At 41.9% G+C, this 22388-nt stretch overlaps 1 protein-coding gene across 11 annotated transcripts in view; it reads left to right on the forward strand.

Moving 5' to 3' along the window:
- The window catches only part of agrn (agrin), a 232130-nt gene that overhangs the window by 194841 nt on the left and 14901 nt on the right, over nt 1-22388 (forward strand). For 7 of the 11 annotated variants that reach the window (XM_067525724.1, XM_067525716.1, XM_067525720.1 and 4 more), the window contains 13 exons: nt 1078-1203; nt 4467-4594; nt 7456-7570; nt 9050-9169; nt 9355-9744; nt 11171-11363; nt 13362-13577; nt 13896-14125; nt 15701-15835; nt 18473-18563; nt 18892-19056; nt 19236-19347; nt 20978-20989. In XM_067525724.1, the coding sequence (XP_067381825.1) occupies nt 1078-1203; nt 4467-4594; nt 7456-7570; nt 9050-9169; nt 9355-9744; nt 11171-11363; nt 13362-13577; nt 13896-14125; nt 15701-15835; nt 18473-18563; nt 18892-19056; nt 19236-19347; nt 20978-20989 (2033 nt within the window). The remainder of the gene's footprint in view (nt 1-1077; nt 1204-4466; nt 4595-7455; nt 7571-9049; nt 9170-9354; nt 9745-11170; nt 11364-13361; nt 13578-13895; nt 14126-15700; nt 15836-18472; nt 18564-18891; nt 19057-19235; nt 19348-20977; nt 20990-22388) is intronic. The other 4 variants (XM_067525717.1, XM_067525722.1, XM_067525725.1 and 1 more) reach the window with 1 other exon arrangement.

Consider the following 22388-nt stretch of genomic DNA (forward strand, 5'->3'; position numbering starts at 1 on the left):
CTTTTATCTTTGTTTTGCGCGTGTGCTCTTCATGTTACAGAGTTTGTCCAAGTCAAAGTGTTCACATTACAGAGTATAAAATAAAAATGTGAGTAGATCAGGTGTGTATGTTTTTTGTGGCCGGGCTCTGTTTAAATCTTCACTTGTCTGTGGCTGTGTGTGTGTTAGTGTGTGTATTTGACAGCTTTCAGAGCTCCCTCTGGAGTCATGCACTGTCCCCTTTGCTGTTGGGCATTGCCTTCTCTCCCCCATAAGCATTCTCCTCTTCAGCTGAGCATCTGTAAATCTGCAAACCGCACGCCAACAGATGCCCTATAAACCTAAGCCTCCTGCCCCCCTTCTCCTCCTCCTCTCCACTCCCCTTGCCTCCACTAACGTCCTTTGACCGTGAGTCCTTGATCAGGACGTCCCTTAGCTCTGATATCTTTACGACTTGTGTAGCCGCTAGCTGTTTGCCTCCACGATTATTTCTAATCTCTTTGTGGTCATAAATGGCCAAGACTCCAACACCATCATTAGAGATGACGGAGGTTCACTGCTCTAACACACTCTCATTCTTCAAAAAGAGAATGCCCAGCCACTTTTATGTCTTTTATGTCATAAAGGTAGTGAGATATAACGTGGCTGTAACACAAACATGACTGTGTTTTTTCTCCTGGGAAGCCTTGAAGGTAACTGTCAGCCAATCAGCAGTGAGCAGTTATCACATCCCCTCCACATTTAAAGGGATCTGTGTGTGACATGACTGGCAACACTGCCCATTATGTGTTCTCTGCCTGACAAAATGAGTTCCAGGTGTAAAATCAATTCCCATGAAAATGCTATATAATCCTGACAGATGCCACTGTTAGCGTCTAATCACCGGTCAGCAGATGGTAAACACACAACCATCGACAAGACTAAGCTGAGAAAATACAAGGAGAATTGTAGGTTTTGACCTTAGAAACACTATGTGTCCTCAGTGCCTAAAAAGTCTGTAAAAAGCAGCTCTCCTCTGTGTCTCTGAGATAAGATGGCTTGAATTTATGCATTTTCCGAAGCTTCATGAATTATTATGAGCCCTTGTTTCGCCCACAGGTCCCACAGTGGCAAGTACCACTGTGCCCACAGCTGAGGACAGATCATCTTGTGACAACACAGAGTTCGGCTGCTGCCCTGATGGCAAGACAGCATCCAGCACTCCAGAGGGCGCCAACTGCCCCTGTAAGTCAATATGGCCCTTTAGAAAACACTTCCCGAACATCACCTGCATTTTTCTCTCTTGTTCTTTCCTGTTTTCTGTATGTTGGTAGGCGATAACACATGATAGCAGAATTGAAATCCTGATATGACTTCCAGGCTACCTGCTGTTTCTCACAGATGCTTAATATTTCAAACAGATTCAGGGCCTCTTTTCTTTGGTCTTGTTGAAAGGTGGAATTCACCATCCATCTTCCAAGATAGAGTAAATGAGCTAGCATTGCTTATTTCTATGAGTTAGCATTGCTGTTTGAACCATAAGCTAAGCTAAGTGCCAGCATTAGTTCTATGGAAGTAATAGTGGTATTGTTTAACTCAGTGATTATCTATAAACTCATCACATTTAGTTTTTTCTTGTAATCTTACAAATAATCCACTTGACACCTGGTTAGAACTATGCTGTTTTTTCCTTTGACCTTCAGTGATTGACAGTTTGTCGAAGCCGGATTTTCCTCTCATTTTTATCCAGGCTTGGGATCGGTAATGGGGGGGATTTGAACCCGTGGCGTTCTGCCTCCCAACCCAATCCTCTACCACTGAGTCCCCAGGCCCCCTATGCAGACAATCCACTGTCCCTTTGAAATCCAACTTTTCTCCACTCTGCATATTTTAAGCCCACAATTATAACTTTACATTTTTTGAAACACTAAGTCAGAGTCATATTTTTTTCATTTTTATGTTTACTTTCAGAATAGTGATATTGTGCCATCTGCCTTAAACAACCAGATGAACAGGTGGTATTCTTTCTGCAGCATTTCTTTTTCTGATTAACTTTCCTCATATGTAAATGATCATATTGGCAAGTGGCAGGAAATTAGAAAAAAATACAGTGAAACATTCAGTCTGACCTCAGTGAGCCGTATTTATGAGTTTGACAACACTTCACAGTCTTACTGTGATATTAGTCATACCCTGCTTGATCCCCAGTGAGTTTAATTTTCTTGATTTTCTCCAGAATTGTGAATGAAGTTTGGTTTGATACAAGAGTCAGCATCATAATTTAGGGCGCCATCGCTTTGATTTTAAAAATCCCCATCAGTGTTCCTATTCCAGCTTTTTCTGTTTTTCTTTACCATCTTTTCTTTTTATTTCCCATCTTTTAATACCCCTCACCAATCCCCAGGACACTTGCACACACTCATACTTCTCTTTATCAGTCAGGGCCACTGCTCAGTATCTGCCTCTTGTGCTATATTTCGCTCTTTTCTCTCCCAACGCCCAGTCAATCTCAAGTCAGTCTTGCATCAGTTCATTTCTCTCTGGAGTAGTGCAGAAAGAGGGTTGAGAGACTACCAGAGGCCGACAAGCGCTGTTGTACCAATCAGTGCCTTTGCCAGACTCGGTTCATAAAGATAAAGGGTTTCTTTCACCCCTTTCCTACTGTGTCTCTCTTTTGCTCCATCCCTCAGTTCAAATCTGCTCTCATTGCCCCAGCAACGTTAGTCTGAGTGATTGTATAAGCTTCCCATGGGAGCTCCTCGGTATAGCTTGAAAAAGTTTGAAAATTAGTGCACAGAGTTGCGTTTCTAGTTACATTTCTGCAATGCCGAACCTGGTGAGGCTGGATTTAATCATATTCAGCCCCCAATCCAGATGACCATAGAGGTAACAAGCTTTAGCTGTAAAACAACAGTTATCAGAATCCCACTAAAGCCTGTAAATATTTTTTCTCAGCCAACAATGATAGCACACCAGCAATCAATACTTCATTTAGCTCAAGTGTTACCAATAAAAGCAGGCAGCGCTATAGGCTGATCAATAAAGGAGGATGTTTTTTCTTCCAAGGAGAGCTTAGCCCATCTTCCATTCATTAGATGTAAGATGACATGTCCTTATGCTAGAATATTCATCGACCTCAATGCAGTTTACTGACAGGAACGTGGCTGTGGGTTTTTCAAAAACATCAATGAGGGCCCCTCATATGGTACTTTTTATCGAGTAGTACCATTTATGTGACATCAGAAACAATGACCAGCACATACTCGTGTGAAAGTTAATAGTGCGCTAAGCTTCAGCTACTGTAAACTCTTCCATATGCCAGGCGAAGTCTGCCAAATCCATCACATTTTACGGGTCACTAGAATCTGATAGTCAAATAGCTCTGTCCCCCATTTTATCACTCTTTCTCTTTATACGTCCGTCACGGCAGCGGGCTGGAAAATCACCCTCTCTGATGTTTTTCTTTGGGCAGATTAAAAGTCAGATCTCTTTCGCTGTCCCCTCTCTTTCTTTCTTCCCCCTTGTCTTATCGGCCAAAGCTCACCCATTTGCCTCTATTTTATGGCCGCCGTCACATCGGAATCGATGTGTACGGCCTGCGAATGTACTGTAAAGACAAAGGGGGACAGAGGCAATGTGAGTGGGACAGGTGTATGTCGGCAGTGTCTGCTGTCCTTTTAATGCAATTTTAACTAGCCAGTGTCAGTCATCGGTCTGGCGGCATTAAGGAGACAATTACTGCTATCTTTCACGATAATCATACAAGTGCTCTTCCCATTCTCTCTGGTGTTGCACAGGCAGGGGCAGCCATGATTGATTTGGGCAATTTGTTCTGCTGATTACGAGCGGCGTGGAAGCCCAGCATCAGCGCATCACATGCCTCCCCGTTCTTTACTTCACACGCACGCACACACACACCCTCCACTTTCACCTTTATTTTAGGCCTACCTGACAGAAGTACGAAGAAACAGCATAGAGACTTGATAAATGTTGGATAACATAACTCCCAAGGTCACACAGGGAAGCTCTCTCTTTGCTGAAGAAGGCACTTTTGAAGGTGCATGTGGGCTGTTTCCTCCTTAGTATATGTGTGTTGTTTTTCTTTTATGTATTTCTGTGTCTGTCTAACTTGTTGTCTTTTTACCCAGCCTTCCATGCTTCAGCCAGCTTTTGGGACAAGTCTCGGTCTGGTAAAACTGGCCCATTTTGCCGCCTTCCCTTTCCTCTTTTTTTTTCTTAATTTTTCCTACCTTCCTTCTCTCATATCTCACAGTCCACCTCTTCCACTACCACAGCGTTCACCTTTAATGGCCAAACTCCCGTCCCCACACAATCAGGAGCACACTCACTAACCCCTCCTTGTCAAACACGCACAACCACACAATCCATCACTAACCCTAAACTGGCACTACCCCAGAATGAGCACTGTGTGAAGGCAGCGGGAACTGAAGGTTTGAGTTACGATGGTTCAGTATCACATCTTCTTTCCTCACCTCCTCTCCTTCTAGCCACCATGAGGTTCAGTGGTTTTCTGCATTTGGACCAGGTAGAGGGTCAGGAGATTTTCTACACCCCTGAGATGGAGGACCCCAAGTCGGAGCTGTTTGGAGAGACTGCCCGCAGCATAGAGAGTGCTGTAAGTACTGTTCCCATTGTGCTAGCTTTCAGTCAATGATGTCTTAAAAGCTGTTCTAATCTACATATTAAAAATGGATCAAACAGTATAATAACAGTATAATGCAAGTGTCGCTGAAAATGATTTCCATCTCTTTGGTTACCTCTGCTCGACAGAGCCTTTTAGCCTGTTTTAGGTCTTTGTTTTGGTTTTTAGCCCTGCAGTCATCATGCTCATCAACCAATTCCAGCTGCAGCAGACTTTTGTTTTTAGTTACAAAACATTATTCTAGTGTTGTTGGAGATGAAAACCAATTTAAAAGCAAAGTGAATATTAGGGTTACATTCATTAATTGGCCAGAAACACAAATGAATGCTAATATTGCTTGTTTTTAATAAATCGCTTTATAATGGCATAATATATAGTATGCATATATGCAAGTATTGTATTTTGAGCTCAGTCTACTGTCATCAAGTGTCCTAAAAAACCCAAATACTGCTTTAAAGCAACTGAGACAGTGCCCATTCTTTAGCAAGTCGTGCTCTAAATTTTTAATTTTTCCCTAGAATCTTCCTGTCAAGCATTGAAAAGCTATGGAAAAAACATTCAGTGCTTCAAGAGACACTAAAACTCTTCACCTAGAGCCCGACTAATCAATTTCTTTCAGCTCCTTCAGGCAGGTTTCATAGCTAGTTTTACAGACTTGACACCCCTGAAGCTGTAGAGTAATATTCTGCCACACTGGACAGGAGTGATTTCTCCGGTCAGACATCTGATCGACAAAATAACAATGATAAAAAACATATTCTCAGGCTGCAGTCAGGGAGATACAACTATCATATCAGTGAGAGACAATGTAGTCTACCTGATATTTCATTTTTAATAAAAGGTAAATATTGGCGAGCTGTTACATCAGGTGTTTCTTAAGGTAGGAATAAAGTGATTGAATAGCAGTTTCTGACCCAGTTCAGGAAATCATAACAAAAAAGACTTTTAACAGGCTCATAGTCCCTCATTTTGTTTTAGTCATAATTGTTCACAAACGTTAATAACATAATAAGAATTCGAATGTTTTCAAAACAAGATTTACCACACATACTATACATTTCTCATTAATTAGAAGTTTTCACAAAATGTGGTTTGGTCTAGTAATTTGAATCTTCGAATTTTTATAAGAGAGCTGTTTTAAAAAAAAAAGCAGCTCTGAGCAGACTTTTGCAAAAACTAATTTGTCGATTGCTTGCCAAACACTTCACAGTATCAGAAAGCTAAATCTCATGTGAGATTATAAAAAAAAAAAAATTCTGGACATGTGTCTCGTAAGTTTGGATGCTTACAATGCCAGTTGCTGTTAGGTAGCCAGTGCCCAGGCAGGCACAGAGCCTGTACACAGTTTGGCCCAGGCACTTTACCCAGGTTGAAATTCTCCACTGTCCATTCTCTATCAGAGCTTAGACCTTTAGACAAAAGTGTCTGTTGTCAAACCAGGGCTTCGCTTCTCTGATGAAATGGGGACACGTGTTTATGTCTGTGTACACAGTAGACATCCACCAGCTGTTGAATCGTGTCACTGGCCCCCATGGGGGCCTAATCTACTACCTCACAGTGATTTGTTTGTGTGTGTGTGTGTTTGTGTGCTTGTTAACGCTCTTAGCCTGCACGTCTTTGAAGCCTGGTGTGCCACTTGACAGCTACCGCCCCCGCTACAGAAACTGAGCACAAACATACACACACAAACATATATACTCAAAGTTTGTACTGTACAAAAGATATACAACTTACACACATAAATCAGGCCACAGCACGTTTCTGCTGCAACATTTCAACCTCCTACAATTGGTGAATAATCTGGATATCTGAGAGGAAAAAGGAGAGGAAAAAATTAGAAGGTTTCTAGGTCAGTGTCCATGGGAGAGATTGTCCTGAGACAGCTTTGGAGGATTTTATTTTTGACTTGTCTACTGGCTGTCACACCTCAGTTTGCAAATTTGAAGCATTCAGTACATGAACGAAATAATATTTAACCACAGATCCTCCAACTGAACTGAGCAACTGACTGAATCAGAAGCTTTTTGCCATGCCGTTCACCTCACGGTCTAAAACATCACGGCAGACAGTGTGGTAGATTTTGGTTTAAAGCATGAGCATTATTTGTCATCTCTGGTTTGAGAAAAATTGGTGAGATACAAATGGGGAGTGTGGAGGTGGCAACAATGAAAATGGCCACTCAGAGGATGCTCCAGTGAAGTGGATTAGCAGACCCTGTAGCTGCTGTGATTTTAAACAACAGCTGAAATGAGGACAAGGATTTTCCCTTTGTTTCGTGTTGTTTTCGTAGACTGTGTGTATGAATGTGATTAATCCACCACCGTGCTGACAAAAAGTTCTCTCATGAACATGGTCCAATTTTTAACTAATATATTGGCTCAGATTGTTTCCTTTGGCTAAAATCAACTTTGGTTACTAACTGTAATCATTTTTTTGTAATAATTTTGTGGGCTTAAAAAATATTCTAGTCAAACTTCCTTACAGAGCTGTTCTCTCTGCACCAAAATTCACAAAGCAGTGACACCAGAAGCAAAACCAATCAGGAGCACATGTCAGGGTAGCACGACATTTATCTTTGCTCCTCCCGAAATCTTGTCCTTTAATTAATACCACGGCTGTAGCTAAATGTCAATTTGTGCTCCCTTACCCAATAGGTATCTTCTCTACATCCCAATTTGAGAGGCAGTCTTTCTTCTTTGGAGATACAGTACAGTCTTCTAGTCGTGGATTCACTACTATGATACCATGGGTCTTATTACCAGCCTCATTTATAACCTCTCCTCTCTGTCCATTCTCTCCCGTTACTCTCTGTATCATTCCCGCTCTCTCTTCAGCTCAACGAGTTATTCAGGAAGTCAGAGGTGCACAAAGACTTCATGAGTGTTCGTGTCCGTAACCTGGCACCAAGCAACTCCATCCTTGCCTTTGTGGAGGCCCACTTTAAACCAGGTGAGAGATCTCTGAGGAGAGTGAGGGATTGAAAAAATAAAAATACATCAGAAAAATATGTGCAGTATGTGCTTGGAATCAGTTATTTTTGTTCCCCTTTGATTGTAGCAAGCAGGCTATTTTAAAAATGACTTACCAGATTTAAATGAAATTGGATAAAAGTTAGGCCACTGGCCAAGGACGAGCTAATGAGTAGTTTTTCAGTGGTGAAAAAGACACCATATCACTATTTCCAAAACACTCAACATTTTGACAAATCACTCTTGGACTGGAAGTAAAGCAGAGAGGCAAGTTTAGTTTTCTCCCAGATTCCTTGATCAAGTACGGATCAATTTGGGTAGTTTGCAAAATTTTACTCTTCCTTCTACAAATTGTCTTTAGGCTTTACCAAATTAAATAAACTTGTGGTAATATTTATATTATATTAACAGTCATACTGCTCTCATAAATCAATTGTGCAATACTTATTTTCAATTTTCTATTGCCATATGTACTCTGCTGCAGATACCAATGCAATTTAAAACTCATTTTCATTTCGTTTTATGCATTTTTTAACAATCAATATAAAAAAATGTTGTGTATTCTTATTCTTCCCATCAGTATGTAGTGTCTGTGCTTTCTGCTTTTTTAAGCATATTTGTGCACTGAAGGTTCTTGGTTCATTTAAATCATATCTAATTGTATTTATAATGCCAACTTAGTTTTATTGGGTTGCAGCAATTTGCCCAACTGTTAACATAAAAAATATCACAGATTGGTTTTTACCTTTTATCAAAGTGATGAAAAGTTTATTAAATGACTGTGCCAGTGAAATTGTTGGCTTGTGCTTATAGTAGCTTCTATTGTACATTTCAGTCAAAAGTGTTATTCGTAAAATAATAAAATTTGGCCCAACAAAATTCAAAGTAAGAAGTACTGCTCTCACTCTTAGTACTCTTACAGTGTAACCAGCCTCTTAATAGAGTGTCAAAGGTAAATGGTGACTAAATATGAGTTAATTATGTTCACATGAACTGTATGTTTACTCCACATAATCTAATCAAAGTCTGGTATTTTCAATGAGTATTGTGTGTATAATGATTGAGATGAAAATCTAATGTTGTTTGGCTTTTATGCTCTTTTTGTGCAACACAAAACCCTCTCTTCCCCTCTGTGTGTGTGTGTGTGTGTGTGTGTGTGTGTTTGTGTGTGTGTGGTATAGCATCTTTCATACCCTTCATACAGGGCAACAGGCCCAGTTAAGCGGTACTCCTCCATGGCCAGTAAAGCGAACATCTGTGGCAAATGTTATGAGCCCTATTCATCTAGAAAAGAGACGGTGGAGGACAAGTAGTCCCCGGAGACCCTCCACCTGTCATATAGAGGGCATTCTGAAATATCCAGTGTACTGCTAAAGAAGCTCAAGCTCAAGTTCAGCATTTGTTTTCGAGTGCTTCCTTGAGACCTTGTCCTTAGTGGTGTGCTTTTTGTATATTGTAGAAACAAGATACACAGTGGAAGACATTGAAGGAGCCCTGCTGAAACAGCTGAAGGCCTCCAAAGAGACCAGCATTGCTGTGAAGAAACCGGAGGACGAAAATATTCGCTTCACCAATTATGGTAATACAGTGTAGACTTAACAGGAGTGTGTAGGGATTAATAAAATGAAAAGGGGTCTTAAGTTATTCATGAGGTGATTTATCAAAAGGTTTTACGGTGCTTGAATAGGAAATGTCAGGACCGCAGGCTCAACATACTTTAATGTCTCTTTTTCTCTTTTCTATTCTTCTCTTTGGTTCTGAAAGGCCTCTCCTCCATCCCCTTTTTCACCACTACTACCACCACAACAGCAGTGGTCACCACAGCTGCTCCCACCACCACTACCACAGCCAGGCCACCCCCAACCTCCCCGTACGTCACCCGTCGCCCACCAGGGACTACTCGCAGGCCCTACAGCAGGCGCACCACTACGACCTCAGCACCAGTCACAACACCACTACCCACCACCACCACAGCAGCTGTCGCCACTACAGCGTGGCCTCCAGCCACCACCGTCATCCACACCATGCTTCACCACAAGCTCCAGAAGCCATGTGACTCCCACCCCTGCCTCCACGGCGGTACCTGTGAGGATGACGGCAACGACTTTAGTTGCAAGTGCCCTGCCGGGCGAGGAGGCTCTGTGTGTGAAAAGGGTGAGCTGACTGGAAGCTAGTTTTTTCCTTCATATATTAGAAACTATTTCTTCTCACATTTCAAAGATGGAGCTTATTTCAAATGCATCTAAGAAAATGAGCTGGAAGAGACTTTCCCTATAATTTGGCACTCTTGCAATTAGCAATTTCAAAGAAATCACCAAAGGCTATGTTTGATTTTGCAGTAACTAAGAGCATTTTAGGCACTTCGTTTTCCATTGTGCCAATCATGCCTTTTAGCTGTTTCATTATCAGTGCAAACCACATCCTCAAGTGCTTTATTAGACAGTATTTATAAAGTAGCAGTCAAACACTTTTATAAAAAACATATGAAATACTAAAGGAAAAATTGCAACATAAAAATATATTTCCTTCTGTTATACAGAAGTTTTGTCTGATTGTTGTTTCCTAGACTGGCTCCAAAATGAAACCACCACAAGTAGTGGTGTGAGTAATGACCTTCACTTAGAGCTGGAATATGTAAATAATATATTATGTGGTAGAGATGTGGCTTTAATGGGACATTTAAAGTTTAGCTAGGCAACCACAAAGAGAGCTCAGGACCGACTACCAGTGTTATTGTAGATGTTCAAAAATGTAGACACAAAGAGAAGAGCTGTGATTTAGTCAGATACAACATCTCTCCTGTACTTCGCCTGTACTTCAAACTTATCCCAAGTGATTCAGACAAGTTCAACACCTCAGAAGTGAGCAACTACTGAGGCATTCACCAAAGGCAACAGCGAATCAGCACCATGAAGAAAATTATAAATCAAGACCTTCTTGAGAAGCAAAATTCTTTGTTTTTTCCCTCTTACCGTACGATTTTTGGGGATGAGGAGTAACCTCACACAGCTGCAACTTAAGATAATTGACACTAATTGCTTTGATGGGGATTAGCTGGTGAGAATCAGTGTGTGTCTTTGAGTTAGAGTGGCTAAATGAAATCCCAAACACACACATGCATACACACACACAACCCTCCCCCAGATCAATCAAGTCATTAGAAAAGAGCAAGCTCATCAGCTGCCATTCTCCTCAGAGAGATGGACAGAAAGACAGATGGACAGAGAGAAAAGAAGCTCGGGGGAGAAAATGGATGATAATAATCATAATTGTCAAGTGGCGAAAAAACAAAAGGTTTCCAACGCACATGTCGTTAAGCATGTGTATGACTTGAGGGTGTGTGAACAGCTCCGGCCCTCCTCCTCTCAACCTTCTTCTTTTTATAAATTCATCAACCATTTCAGAAACACATAATTTTTTTAAATAAACTGGTAAAAAGGCTTATTTTTCTGTCACCATGAGCTAGTGAAACACCACCAACACTCACACCTAATTATGCACACTAAACACCTATAATGGCAGAATAAAGCAAATCACATAGTAATAACAGGATTGACTTGTCGTCATTTTTCCTCCACAGTGATCAAGTACTTCATCCCGTCATTTGGAGGCCAGTCCTATTTGGCCTTCCAAACCATGAGCGCCTACCACACGGTCCGCATCGCTATGGAGTTTAGAGCATCTGAGATGACTGGGATCCTGCTCTACAATGGTCAGGATGGCAAGAAGGACTTTATCTCTCTGGCCCTGGTCAATGGCAGGGTGGAGCTCAGGTGAGTGCCCGCTGAGTTGAGATGGGGAGCAACTTTGTCAGGTGCCGTTTTTGTTTGATTAAATTTGATGAAACTTTATCTCGACGAGAAAGCAGTCATTGCTGCCGCAGCTGAGAGAGGTTGCAGATAAAAATAAAATAAATAGAGAACCCTGAAGATGATGAGGCCACTAATTACAGCACGAAACATGTTGAAAATACTAATGCCAGGAAATAATTAAAGATACAGAAGCTTCTTGACAGATTTGCAGGTTAAAACTGTAAAGACATGCTTTCAGAAATGTGTTCAAACTTGCAAATAATCTGTTCACATATTTGTGTTTACAGATGGTGCAAACATATGCACATAAATATGTGCAAGAAGTCTAAATTTGGCATTTGTTTGTGACTTTTAAGCAAATATATACAGCGTTAAGCTTAAATGTACAAATGTTTTATTTGCATTTACAGATGAAAGCAGTGAAATATAGAAATGCATCCAGTAACTGCAAACTGTAGATTTAAATTTAGTGTGTGCAAAAGTTTTGCACTTATTTTTATAAAAGTATACTCTAACACTTATTTTAATGTGGAGAGATGCAGTGTGAGTCTCCAGTGACACAGATTAACTTAATAGCACTGGCAGCAATGGGAAAATATTCACTTCTGGAAGGATTTTGAGCCAGGTTCACCCTACTGGCCAATCCAAGAAGAGCAACAATTTATGATTGATTAGTTAGTTTATTCATTATCATTCTTGTGTATTGTAAATTGTCAACTACGTCTACCTGCAGGGCTGTGCAGAGCGTGGCAGAGCAAAGCAAAGCTGTTTCAGTACAAGAGATGGGGCCAGGCTAGTTACATAATCTATAAACTAGAGTGTAATATATATGTCTGAGGAGCTAATTAAAAGAACTATGATCCTACAGTTTCCATAAAGCAAGTCTTCATTGGCTTTCTTCTGTTGAACACGCACATCTTTTAATCGCCACACCATAGTTAGTAAGTCAGCCTTTCTGTTAAAGAATTTGAGTCTCAAAACTAAGCTGAGTAACACTCATCATTCCTTTGTAAATTGACACATATGTAAATATGGTTTTGTGCTCATTTAAGATGTATAGTACAATTTAAAGAACGTTTCTTGAAGGGCAGTATTACCTCTGTATTCAAACTGAGTGAAACCAAAAGCTTTAGCTTCTGAATCTATTTAAATTAAACAATTTTGCCGCAAGACACCTGCAGAAACACTAAGTATTTATCCTCTGTTGACAGCGAAATTGTATGAATAAGAAATAATTCTGGGAAAGCAGCATCTTCAGAGAAAATGTGAATAGTCTAATTAGAGATTCTTCACTGTGCCTGTATTGACTCTGTTTTTTCAAAAACATCCACATTCCTTTTGGGTCTCGGGATTCACCCTGACCCCTCAAAGCCATTTTAGTTCCATCTACACTGCTCACGCTACATTTTTCTATTCAGAGTGAAATCAATAGTAAACTAAAGGAGATCATTAGTCAAACGCAGCTCTGTCTCAATTCCAGAAATACAGCTGTGAGATTACCACCCACAGCTCTGCAAATCCAAGATGTGGGGAGAACTAATTATTTGTGGCAGATAATTGCTCTCAGGTTGTGCTAATACTACCATATGTGTGGGTGCACATACACAACAGCTTTTTTCTTTGATGATATGGCTTTTTTCCTTAACAAATCCCATTACATAAAAGGTGGAATTATAAAGAGGGCGTGAAAGACATTTCAAGTGAGTAACGGCCTCATTCCAGTCACATAGTTTGGAATCCTAAATGGGAAGTACTTTGTACCTTCTTTTTTTCCTCCAGCTCTACCTTTTTCTGAAATATCTGCAGATTTGTTTAAATCATTAGGCGCTGCCTGATAGTGAACATATTGCATGTGAAATAATGCCTTCTCGGGTTTTGGGATGGGAATATACACAGATACAGTAAAGAGATTCAACTTTGACTGACTTGCATCTAATGTGCTGAAATATATCTTTGCAGGTTTAACACAGGTTCAGGTACAGGCACAGTAGTCAGCACAGTGCAAATCAGCCAGGGCCGCTGGCATCAGCTGGTGGTCACTCGCAATCGGCGTAATGCCATGCTCAGTGTGGACAATGAGCCGCACATTGAGGGCGAGAGTCCGCGCGGCACAGACGGGCTCAACCTCGATACCCACCTGTTCATCGGAGGAGTGCCAGAGGAAATGAAGCAGGAGTAAGAACTTCTATCTGTTGGACATTGTTATGATAATAACCAGTGATGGTCGTAATCAGACAAAATCTTTTCATTAGATCCTAATATTGAGTCCAGTATTACACCAATTACAAAATGAAACCCAGTATGTGGGTACACAAGCTTATTTATAAATGTCTATCATTTATAAATAAAAAGACAGTAAGATACTGATATTGTGCAACATTTTGCATTTTCCCATGGTTGGTAATTCAGCCTTTCGGTGAGTGTGTCCAGTGTGCTGGCCACTAACATAGATGGCTTAAGCGTTTTTACAATATATTCCCTTTTCATTCTTAGTGTAAGGGAAAGGACAGCAGTGGCCACAGGTCTGGTGGGCTGCATCCGCCTGCTGGATGTCAACAACCGAGTGCTTAACCTGCAAGAGACCGGCGGTGACAGTCTGTACGGCAGCGGCGTTGGTGAATGTGGCAACAACCCTTGCCAGCCAAATCCCTGCAAGAATGGTGCTGCATGCCGGGTCAAGGAGGCTGAGATGTTCCACTGCACATGCAGCAAAGGATTCTGGGGTAAGGTGCAAGCAAAAGAAGGCTTCAGTGGTGCAGTGTAGCAATGTTTTAATGGTCATACAGGGATTTCTTTACAGCTGTGGAATTGAGATAGGTTTATTCCAGTGTTTGCAGGGAAATAAGTAGAAAATATGACATTATCAGTTGTCATTTTCAGACTTTTCAAACACCTTGTATTTAAAATTGTGTTTATATTTCCCCTTCCCTACAGGGATTCACTGTGGTCATAACTTACTTGCAAATCCTTACTAAGCCTGACAGCCTAATTTGACAGAGTACCTCATGCCCCCAGCAGGAGCATGAGTAAACACCAGCACCATGAAATCTGTGTGTCCAACGCAGAAATAGGAGATTAAATGACGACACATTACAGAAAACATGAAACTTCCAAGCGCTCAGTGATTGGCCTTTGGCCTGTCTCTATTTTGACATGGCTTCCTCCTCCTTTTCTCCCTGCAGCAGATGCCAACTAACAAGCGACTCCAACAGAATATAGTTAAGATCAGACACCATCAGTGACTAGCCAAGCGTGCCCCTTGCTGGTTGTTGCTGCCCCTCGCAGCCTACTGCAGAAAGTTTCACACCACAACCAAATTAATTGTCAGTTAACTTCTATGCTTGAATAGTAATGGTGGCACCTTAAGGAAAGTGTCTTTCGGACAAATTTTAAGAGACGTTGCCCTTGACATTAAAATACGCATCAATAAAGTATAACATGTTATTACTTTTCTTACAGTTAATACTTTTATGTCTTGTTTAGTTTTGTTTTTGTGTTAAAGTAAAGACAACTCTACTCTGAAGAAGCACTGCTGTGATCAAAGTTCTGTTGGCGACATGGCGTAAAACGAATGGTGATAATGAGATTTGGACTGTTGCCTGCAGTCTCACATTCAAGATCATTTTTTTCATCATGTCAGCTTAGAAAGTGGCCATGATTGCCAGTCGAAGGGAGGGATAGGTCACAGCGAGCGAGAAGAGAGGATAAATGGGTGGAGAGAGTTGAAGTAAGAAGGAGGACATGTCAGGACAGTTGAATGAATGAGGAACGTGAAAGAGTATAGGAGTTAAAAACATAGGTGAGGAGGAAGAGCTCTGAAAACGGAGCTGTGGTAGGGAAGAAGCGAGAGCAGAGGATAAAAGAGAGCTTCCAAAAGCACGCATGAGGAGAAAATGGGGGAGCCCTGTGAGCCCAGCGGGGATGGGGTTCATTAAAGCGCTCTCCTCACCACAGGCTCTGACTGCTAAAGTAATGACGGGTGAATTCAGATGGGCTGTGGCAGAGGGCAAAACCATCATCCACCAGACGCTCGCGAGTCTTTCCCACAGTCAGTGTTGGCCCAGAAACATGGCCACATGGCGGGGAGGCTCTTCACTGTTTAATCTGGACGTGTAATATTTTCAAATCCTATTAGAAAATGACCTCTATTACAGAGGAAATCCTCATACCCCACTCCTCTTTCCTTTTTTGTCCCCCCTCAGATGGAATAAAATAGAAAGCGATGGAAAACATTTCCGGTTTTTGCAGGTTTCATTGGTGATTTTCTCATGATGTATTTGTGCATATGTGTTGTATAGGTCCTACATGTGCTGACATCCATGACCCATGTGAGCCAAGCAGGTGTCACCCATCCTCCAAGTGCCAGGCTTTGCCGGAGGGAGGCTACAAATGCGAGTGTCCCATGGGACGTGAAGGAAAGCACTGCGAGAAAGGTAAACAGTCTAAACAACATATGTCCCAATTCAGTGTCATCGAGTTATGCATCAAATGTTTTTCCAGTGCTCATCAAGAAGCGTCAGTGTTTTGGTCTGGAATCAGCTTAAGTAGCACTTTCCTTAATTTTAGCATCTCTCTTTTGCCTTTTCTTACCGCTTTGTGACATCTCCATCTTTTCTGAATTGAAATGGGGGATCAAAAGGAGAAAGAGGGGGGGACTTATGCCTTCAGGGTAGGAAGGAATGTTGAGTTGGTGGGTTACAAAACTGAGGTAAGATGATTGGCCCCATCGTAGCATTCACTACATCGATTCAGCTACGCTTGTTAACAGGTAAGCAGCAGTGAAGCTGCATCCTTCCTCCTCCCCCCCTGCCTGCCTATCCACCCACAGGTGTTGTGTTCAAACATATTTGTTGCTACTTAACTCCACATGGAAGAACCCGGCCACAGCTGGGGGAAAGACCAGCTGCTTTTGAAGTTCATCATTAGCACTTGGCGGTGTCACATTCTGAAGTCTGCCCATGTTTTTTCCCTCCCTGGCTTTTTAGATGTTGTCATGAATGTTTGCACAAGTTGACTTCTACAGTTGTGAATGAAATAGAATACAGTATTGTCCCTACTGTAACAAAAGACGAGCCCGTACCCTGGGAATACAGAAAAAAACAGATGGGAATAGCCTTCTTCCCGGCCCCAAATCCCAGTTAGCAGGTGATTAAAATAAATTGAGGTGAACCAAGATCAATGCTGTGTGAGCGAGAGCGTCTCCCATTCCAAAAGCCTATTTTTTCTACAGGAATCAATGAGATGACTAATCGCATCAGTCCTCTCTGCCCATGGTGATTAATGGGAGCGTCAGTCAGCCAGAGTGTCAGTCCCAGACAGGAGCTCACAGATAAGGCGGCAGCCAGGCGGACGTACCCTCTAAGGGCTGCACTGAGAACAGTTAAAAAGACAGGTAGCTTAGAGCCCACTCATGAGAAGCCTGAAGGTAAATTAGTCGCAAAATGAAGTGTGTGTATCTTGAGTGTGTGCGTGCATTCATCTAAGATATGGTTTCCATTTCATTTCCACCAGGGTCTGTCAGTGCATCTTGCTGCTCTAATATTCATTATCAAGGACTCTTCTCAAGGGTGTTCCAATAGTACTGAAGGGTCTACTTTCCTCAGTGCTTTTACCCTGTGATACTGTAAATGATTACAATTTAGTGATGAACGCAGGTTCACTTGAAAAAACTAACTGCAGGGAGGAGTTTGAATTTTACCAGCGTTTTACATTCTATACCTTAACTACACTAAAGGGAACAGCTTGTGTGTTTGTGTATGTGTGTGTGTGAGAGAGAGAGAGAGAGACAGAGAAAGAGAGAGAGATAGAGTGTCTCTGAATCAGAGTTTAGGAGCTAATTAATTGTGGGTGGGACCAGAAACTTTGATTGCAGCTGCAAAGTTTTTAACTGGCAAAACATTCATTCAGCCGATTAGTTGTTACCTTTCCTAATTTTATATTGTTTTGATGAGTTTTATGGCAAGTACTAATTAGGTTGCATTGCTCATATAAACAAAATTACCTCAGAGCTTTGCATCGATCGCAGCCGCAGAAGCAACAGCTCCATAAGTACTGCTTTTTGGGTTGTTTCTCCTTTGTTTGAGCAGAAGATTACTGTGAAACCTAGAGCAACTTTTCTTGGTGCTCATGTATCGTGTGTGTTTTTCTGCTCACTCAGCTTTTTCATAGACCTGGACCTATGGTGACTTATTGATCACAGTGCGTTTTATTGAGCGCATGGTGAGAAAGAGAAAGCCCCCTCCACATGCCACATAAAACACTTTCTGAGCTGCTCTGTTACTCTAAAACTGTTCAGTTTACTGCATGATTCCTAGCCGTGTATCGAAAACTATTTCCTCTCTTCTTCATGCCTTCATGCCATCATCATTAGCAGTCTTGTGCACAATAGCTAATTAGCTTTCTCATCTCCGTCTGCTTTCTCCTTTCTGACTCAAGTCAGCTAATCCCAGCCAATTACAATTAAAAGCTTTCCACCTAGGTGTGTGTGTGTGTGTGTGTGTGTGTGTGTGTGTGTGTGTGTGTGTGTGTGTGTGTGTGTGTGTGTGTGTGCATGAACATCCAGCACTGCACATGCCTCTGGATGACGCGAGTTTTTGCAAACAACACCATAAACACATACCCCCGGGTGACACTTGAGTGATTTTTAATGTCAAGCCACTTGTTAGAGGGATGGCACAGTGCCTGTCCTAATCACTCCAGACAGCCAGAAACGGGACAACCAGACGTAGACCCATCGCAAAGACATGAATTTCTAAAAAGGCCTGCCAAAATACAATGGATGCATTATTTCATGGGTCCCAGCTGTGGTGTTAAACTCTGCATGTCTCCAAAGGTTCTTTGTTATACTATGGCAGGCTGTGTAATCAGTCTGGCATAAGGGTTTTTGAATTTTTTTTGTTTAAATTTCTATCAAGAGAAAGTCTTAATCCTGAAGGCTATGAAAATACAAATCCATCTCTTTCCATAATGCTGACAGGTCCCTCAAAGATGTAGTGACTATCCCTGAATTTGAATTCTGTCAGCAACAAATGCAGAACATGGGGATGAATATGGTCTCTTTGTTTTATTAGTGACAGAGAGAAGAGGGGCTTACATGCCACTGTTCAATGGAGACTCTTACTTGCAGCTCAAAGGGCTCCATCTCTACGGGCATGATCTGCGGTAAGTCCCATGACTCTGCTTGAAACCTACATAGGCGAATCTTGTATATAGTATATATTACTAACAACAGCATATTGTGGCAGTGCTTGTTCTGTGCCTAAGGTAGTTCTGCCTTTTTAAAGGCTGAACAGAACTGACAATGAGGGTTGCACAAATAAATGTTATCTTGGTTTTAGCATGTAGAATACCTAGTATCTACTTATTTTTAATGCAGAGAAAGTACCAGCTTGTAGTGAAAATAAGCAACCATACTTTGTTCTATCTTGCTATGTGTAGCAGTGTGGACTCTTGAATGTGTTAACAACCTTTACTTGTGCTGTGATTGCAGTCAAAAGCTCAGCATGACAGTGGTTCTCATGGCTAATGACTCCAACGGTTTGATCTTCTACAACGGCCAAAAATCAGATGGAAAAGGCGACTTCATCTCCTTGTCCCTCAGTGATGGGATCCTGGAGTTCCGCTACGACCTGGGCAAGGGACCTGCTACCATCAGGTTAGCGTCAGAGGGTTTGCGTATAAAATATACACATAAAGACAATTTGAAAGAAACACATTTGGTTTAAGGATACAACAGTTTACAGACTACAGCCAACATACAGTATACTGTAACTGCACTGTTAAAAAAATGTTTTCCAAGTTACGACTCACATACTGTTTATGCGCATGACACAGGAGTAAAGAACCCATTCAGCTGAACATATGGAACACCATCAACTTGGAGCGGTCCAACCGCAAAGGCGAGATCATGGTGAACAAGAAGGACCCTGTTCGAGGAGAGGCACCGGTAAGAGGGAGCAAGCTAACAGGCTCCTGCAAATGGTTATCTTGACTTTTAGCATGCAGGGCTGATGGGCATGTGCTATGCTTGGCCTTGCTTGTTTTGCAGACAGAATACTGTATTTGATCATCTGAGTGCTCTTTTCCCATCATTATCGCAACTTTGGCAATTGCTGCTATTACTACTACTTTTTGCCTTTGAGTTTTAATGTGCTGTTTCCGGCACAGTTAAATCAGCAAACTTACCTCCCCCTCGCTAAGATTTTTAACACCACTTCACACCATGTGTTTCTGCTATCTCCTGACATCCGTCAAGGTAATGTAAAAGCGAGAGCTCCAGATGTAGAGGGCCAGTCTGACAAGCTGTCTTAATTTTGAAAGTCCTGTAATTCTACTTAAAAAAAAAACACTCTCAGCCTTTCAGTTTGCTGACATACTGTAGATACAATCTATAGAAAGCAAAAGCAGCGTTTGCTGGTATACAGATAGTTTTATAAATTCAGCCTTTGAGGTGATGTTTTGAGGAAGTGGAGAAAGATAAAGATGATAGCAGTAGCAAGAATAAAACTCTTAAGTCTTTCATGGAGACCAATAAAGCAGGTACATGGTTCCAAATGAAGGCACTCTTATAGTGTGTTGACCCTGTAAGTCATTCAGTTATATCAAACAGTGTAATTTGTGACTATGAACATGCACTCTGTCAACTCCATCATCTTCCTCTAAGATGCAACATTCTTCATCTTTCTTTTCTCTCACTGCTCTGTCCGTCCCCCACTGCCTCCCATCATCAGTATGGTAATTGTGTTTTACTCCTGCAACACAGGCAGAAAATCTTATTAAGAGAAGAGCAAGGGGAAGGCGAGGATGGGTGGGGGGTTAGGGGGATGCAAGGGATGAGCCGAGACTAGTTATGGAGCTCACTACAGAGACCCCAACAACTATGGCTCCCAGCTAATTCCCTCCTATTCCTGCTCTAAGAACTTGGAGGGTGTGAGATGACCATATCATATCACGAGGAGGTGTGACACACCATGTGTATGGGTACATACTGTTTTCATCATATCAAAGATGGATGGCGCTAGCAGCACGTTAGCACACAGTACATACATTGAAAGGCATACGCGCAGATGAACTGTGGGAGAATTACTGTGTAAATCTTCTTTACCTGTGACTGAATGGCAGCAGTTTGTAAACCAGGTCGGGCTTAATGACAATATCTACAGTCTACTCACAGTCTCCATGGCCCTCACAGCCTTATCCATCCACTCTCCACTCTTTCAGCACACGGTTATGGTTTTGTACGCACAGTATTCACTAAAAGGGTGCATGTGCAGAAAAGTGGGTTTTTCACCACTTTGTACCACCCCACAAACAACATTTAAAATTCTTATTTAATGTACTCATCTCACTTGTCTGTACTACACTGCAGCTATGTTTAATGTTCTGACAGATGTGCCCGTTGTGTATGTGTGTGTAGACAAGGAGACCTTATATGTGAATGTGTGTTTTGTGGGCTTTTTTACTTGCCTGCTGTAGCTCCGCATGCCTTTCTGTGCACAGACCTACTAGTCTTCCCCTAATAACTCTCTTCCTCCCTATTTTCTGTTCTTCTCAATGATGTGCTGTCTGGAAATAAGAAATCACGCAAGGTAATGAAACAAGTCACACCTTAGCTCATATTTCATTTGAATCATCATTCACTACGCCCTCTCACTCCCATTTCTCCATACACAACAGCACAGCAAAAAGGTACTTCTGCAGTGCTGCGGACAGCTTTAAAGGTGCCAGTTCTGTAGAAAAAACTTTGCCATTTCCATTAAACCCATGCACACACACAGCACTGAAGTAGAGATGCTCCTAAAGAACACGGTTTGGCTTTAACCTCAGCCCATCTGCTATGGGGGTGGAAGAGGGTGGGAAGGTGGGAGTGATGAGGGAAAGGAGGCAGTCATCTTTGTGACGGCCATTGTTTTTAGCAACAAAGGCATGTCTTCATTAGTCTGGCGTAGGTGGGAATATCACGCCAGTGCCGCGTGGCTGTCGAAAAGTGAGAGCGAAGACAGGGGAGGCGAGCGAAGGGGAGGAAATATACCGTAGGAGACGGTGAGGTGCCAAGCCAAGCTGGGCTGTTCTTTTGTCATCTGCTCTCGCTTCTTTTGCAAACAAAGAACAATTCTAAATAATATCATAAAGTCGCTCACTCTTTCACCCACTCACTCGCCGATAACACAAACAGCTCTCACTGAACATCACAGAGCAAGCATCACTCCATGGAACCAGCTGTCTTCTTTAACAAGGTTCATTTTATTACCAGTTTGAGACAAATCAGAGCAGGATGTATCATTTCATTGCATGAAATCTCACTTTAGTGAAATAGAAATGTAACTGTACATATTTAGTGAGTGCTCAAATTCTAGAGTACTCGTTCACTTACTCTACAGGTAAAAGATACAGCACCTGTACAGTACCTTTTACCTGTAGAGTAAGTGAATGCTGCAGAGCAGTGACATCTACATACAGACATCAGGTGGTTAACTCTGATTCGCAGTTGGTGACAACTTTTTTGGCTGAGCTTAGAGGCATCGGGAATGGCTAGGTCCATCAGCTTCGGCCAAGGTCCTCACCTGATCTCTGTTGGAACTGGCTCAAGGTGAAGTGACACAGCCTCGGGCTCCAGCCAAGCACCGCTGTCTCCCGCACTCCAAATCCCATCCTAAATAAATGCCAAGCTGGTGCCAGCTCGCCTGCACAAAGGCTGTTTATTTGGCCTCTTCCATCATTATTCTTGCAATTAACTCCACGTTACCCCTCTGGCAATTACTGCCCTACATAAAATAAAGATCATTAAATCCTTCCTTCTGAAGTGGGCCGGCTCTTCCATGCACAAGAAAGAAATGGCACCTTGCTAATGCAAAGAAAATGTCCCACAGGTTTGGTGAAAAGAATTGAATTTCATAGTTGTCTGCTGCACAAATGAATTGCAATTAATGTGTCTCCACACTCAACCCTTTGAAAGGTCGGTGCTTATAATCAGTCGTTCATTAGAAA

This window comes from Channa argus, chromosome 13 (assembly GCF_033026475.1).
Source record: "Channa argus isolate prfri chromosome 13, Channa argus male v1.0, whole genome shotgun sequence".
Lineage (NCBI taxonomy): Eukaryota > Metazoa > Chordata > Actinopteri > Anabantiformes > Channidae > Channa > Channa argus.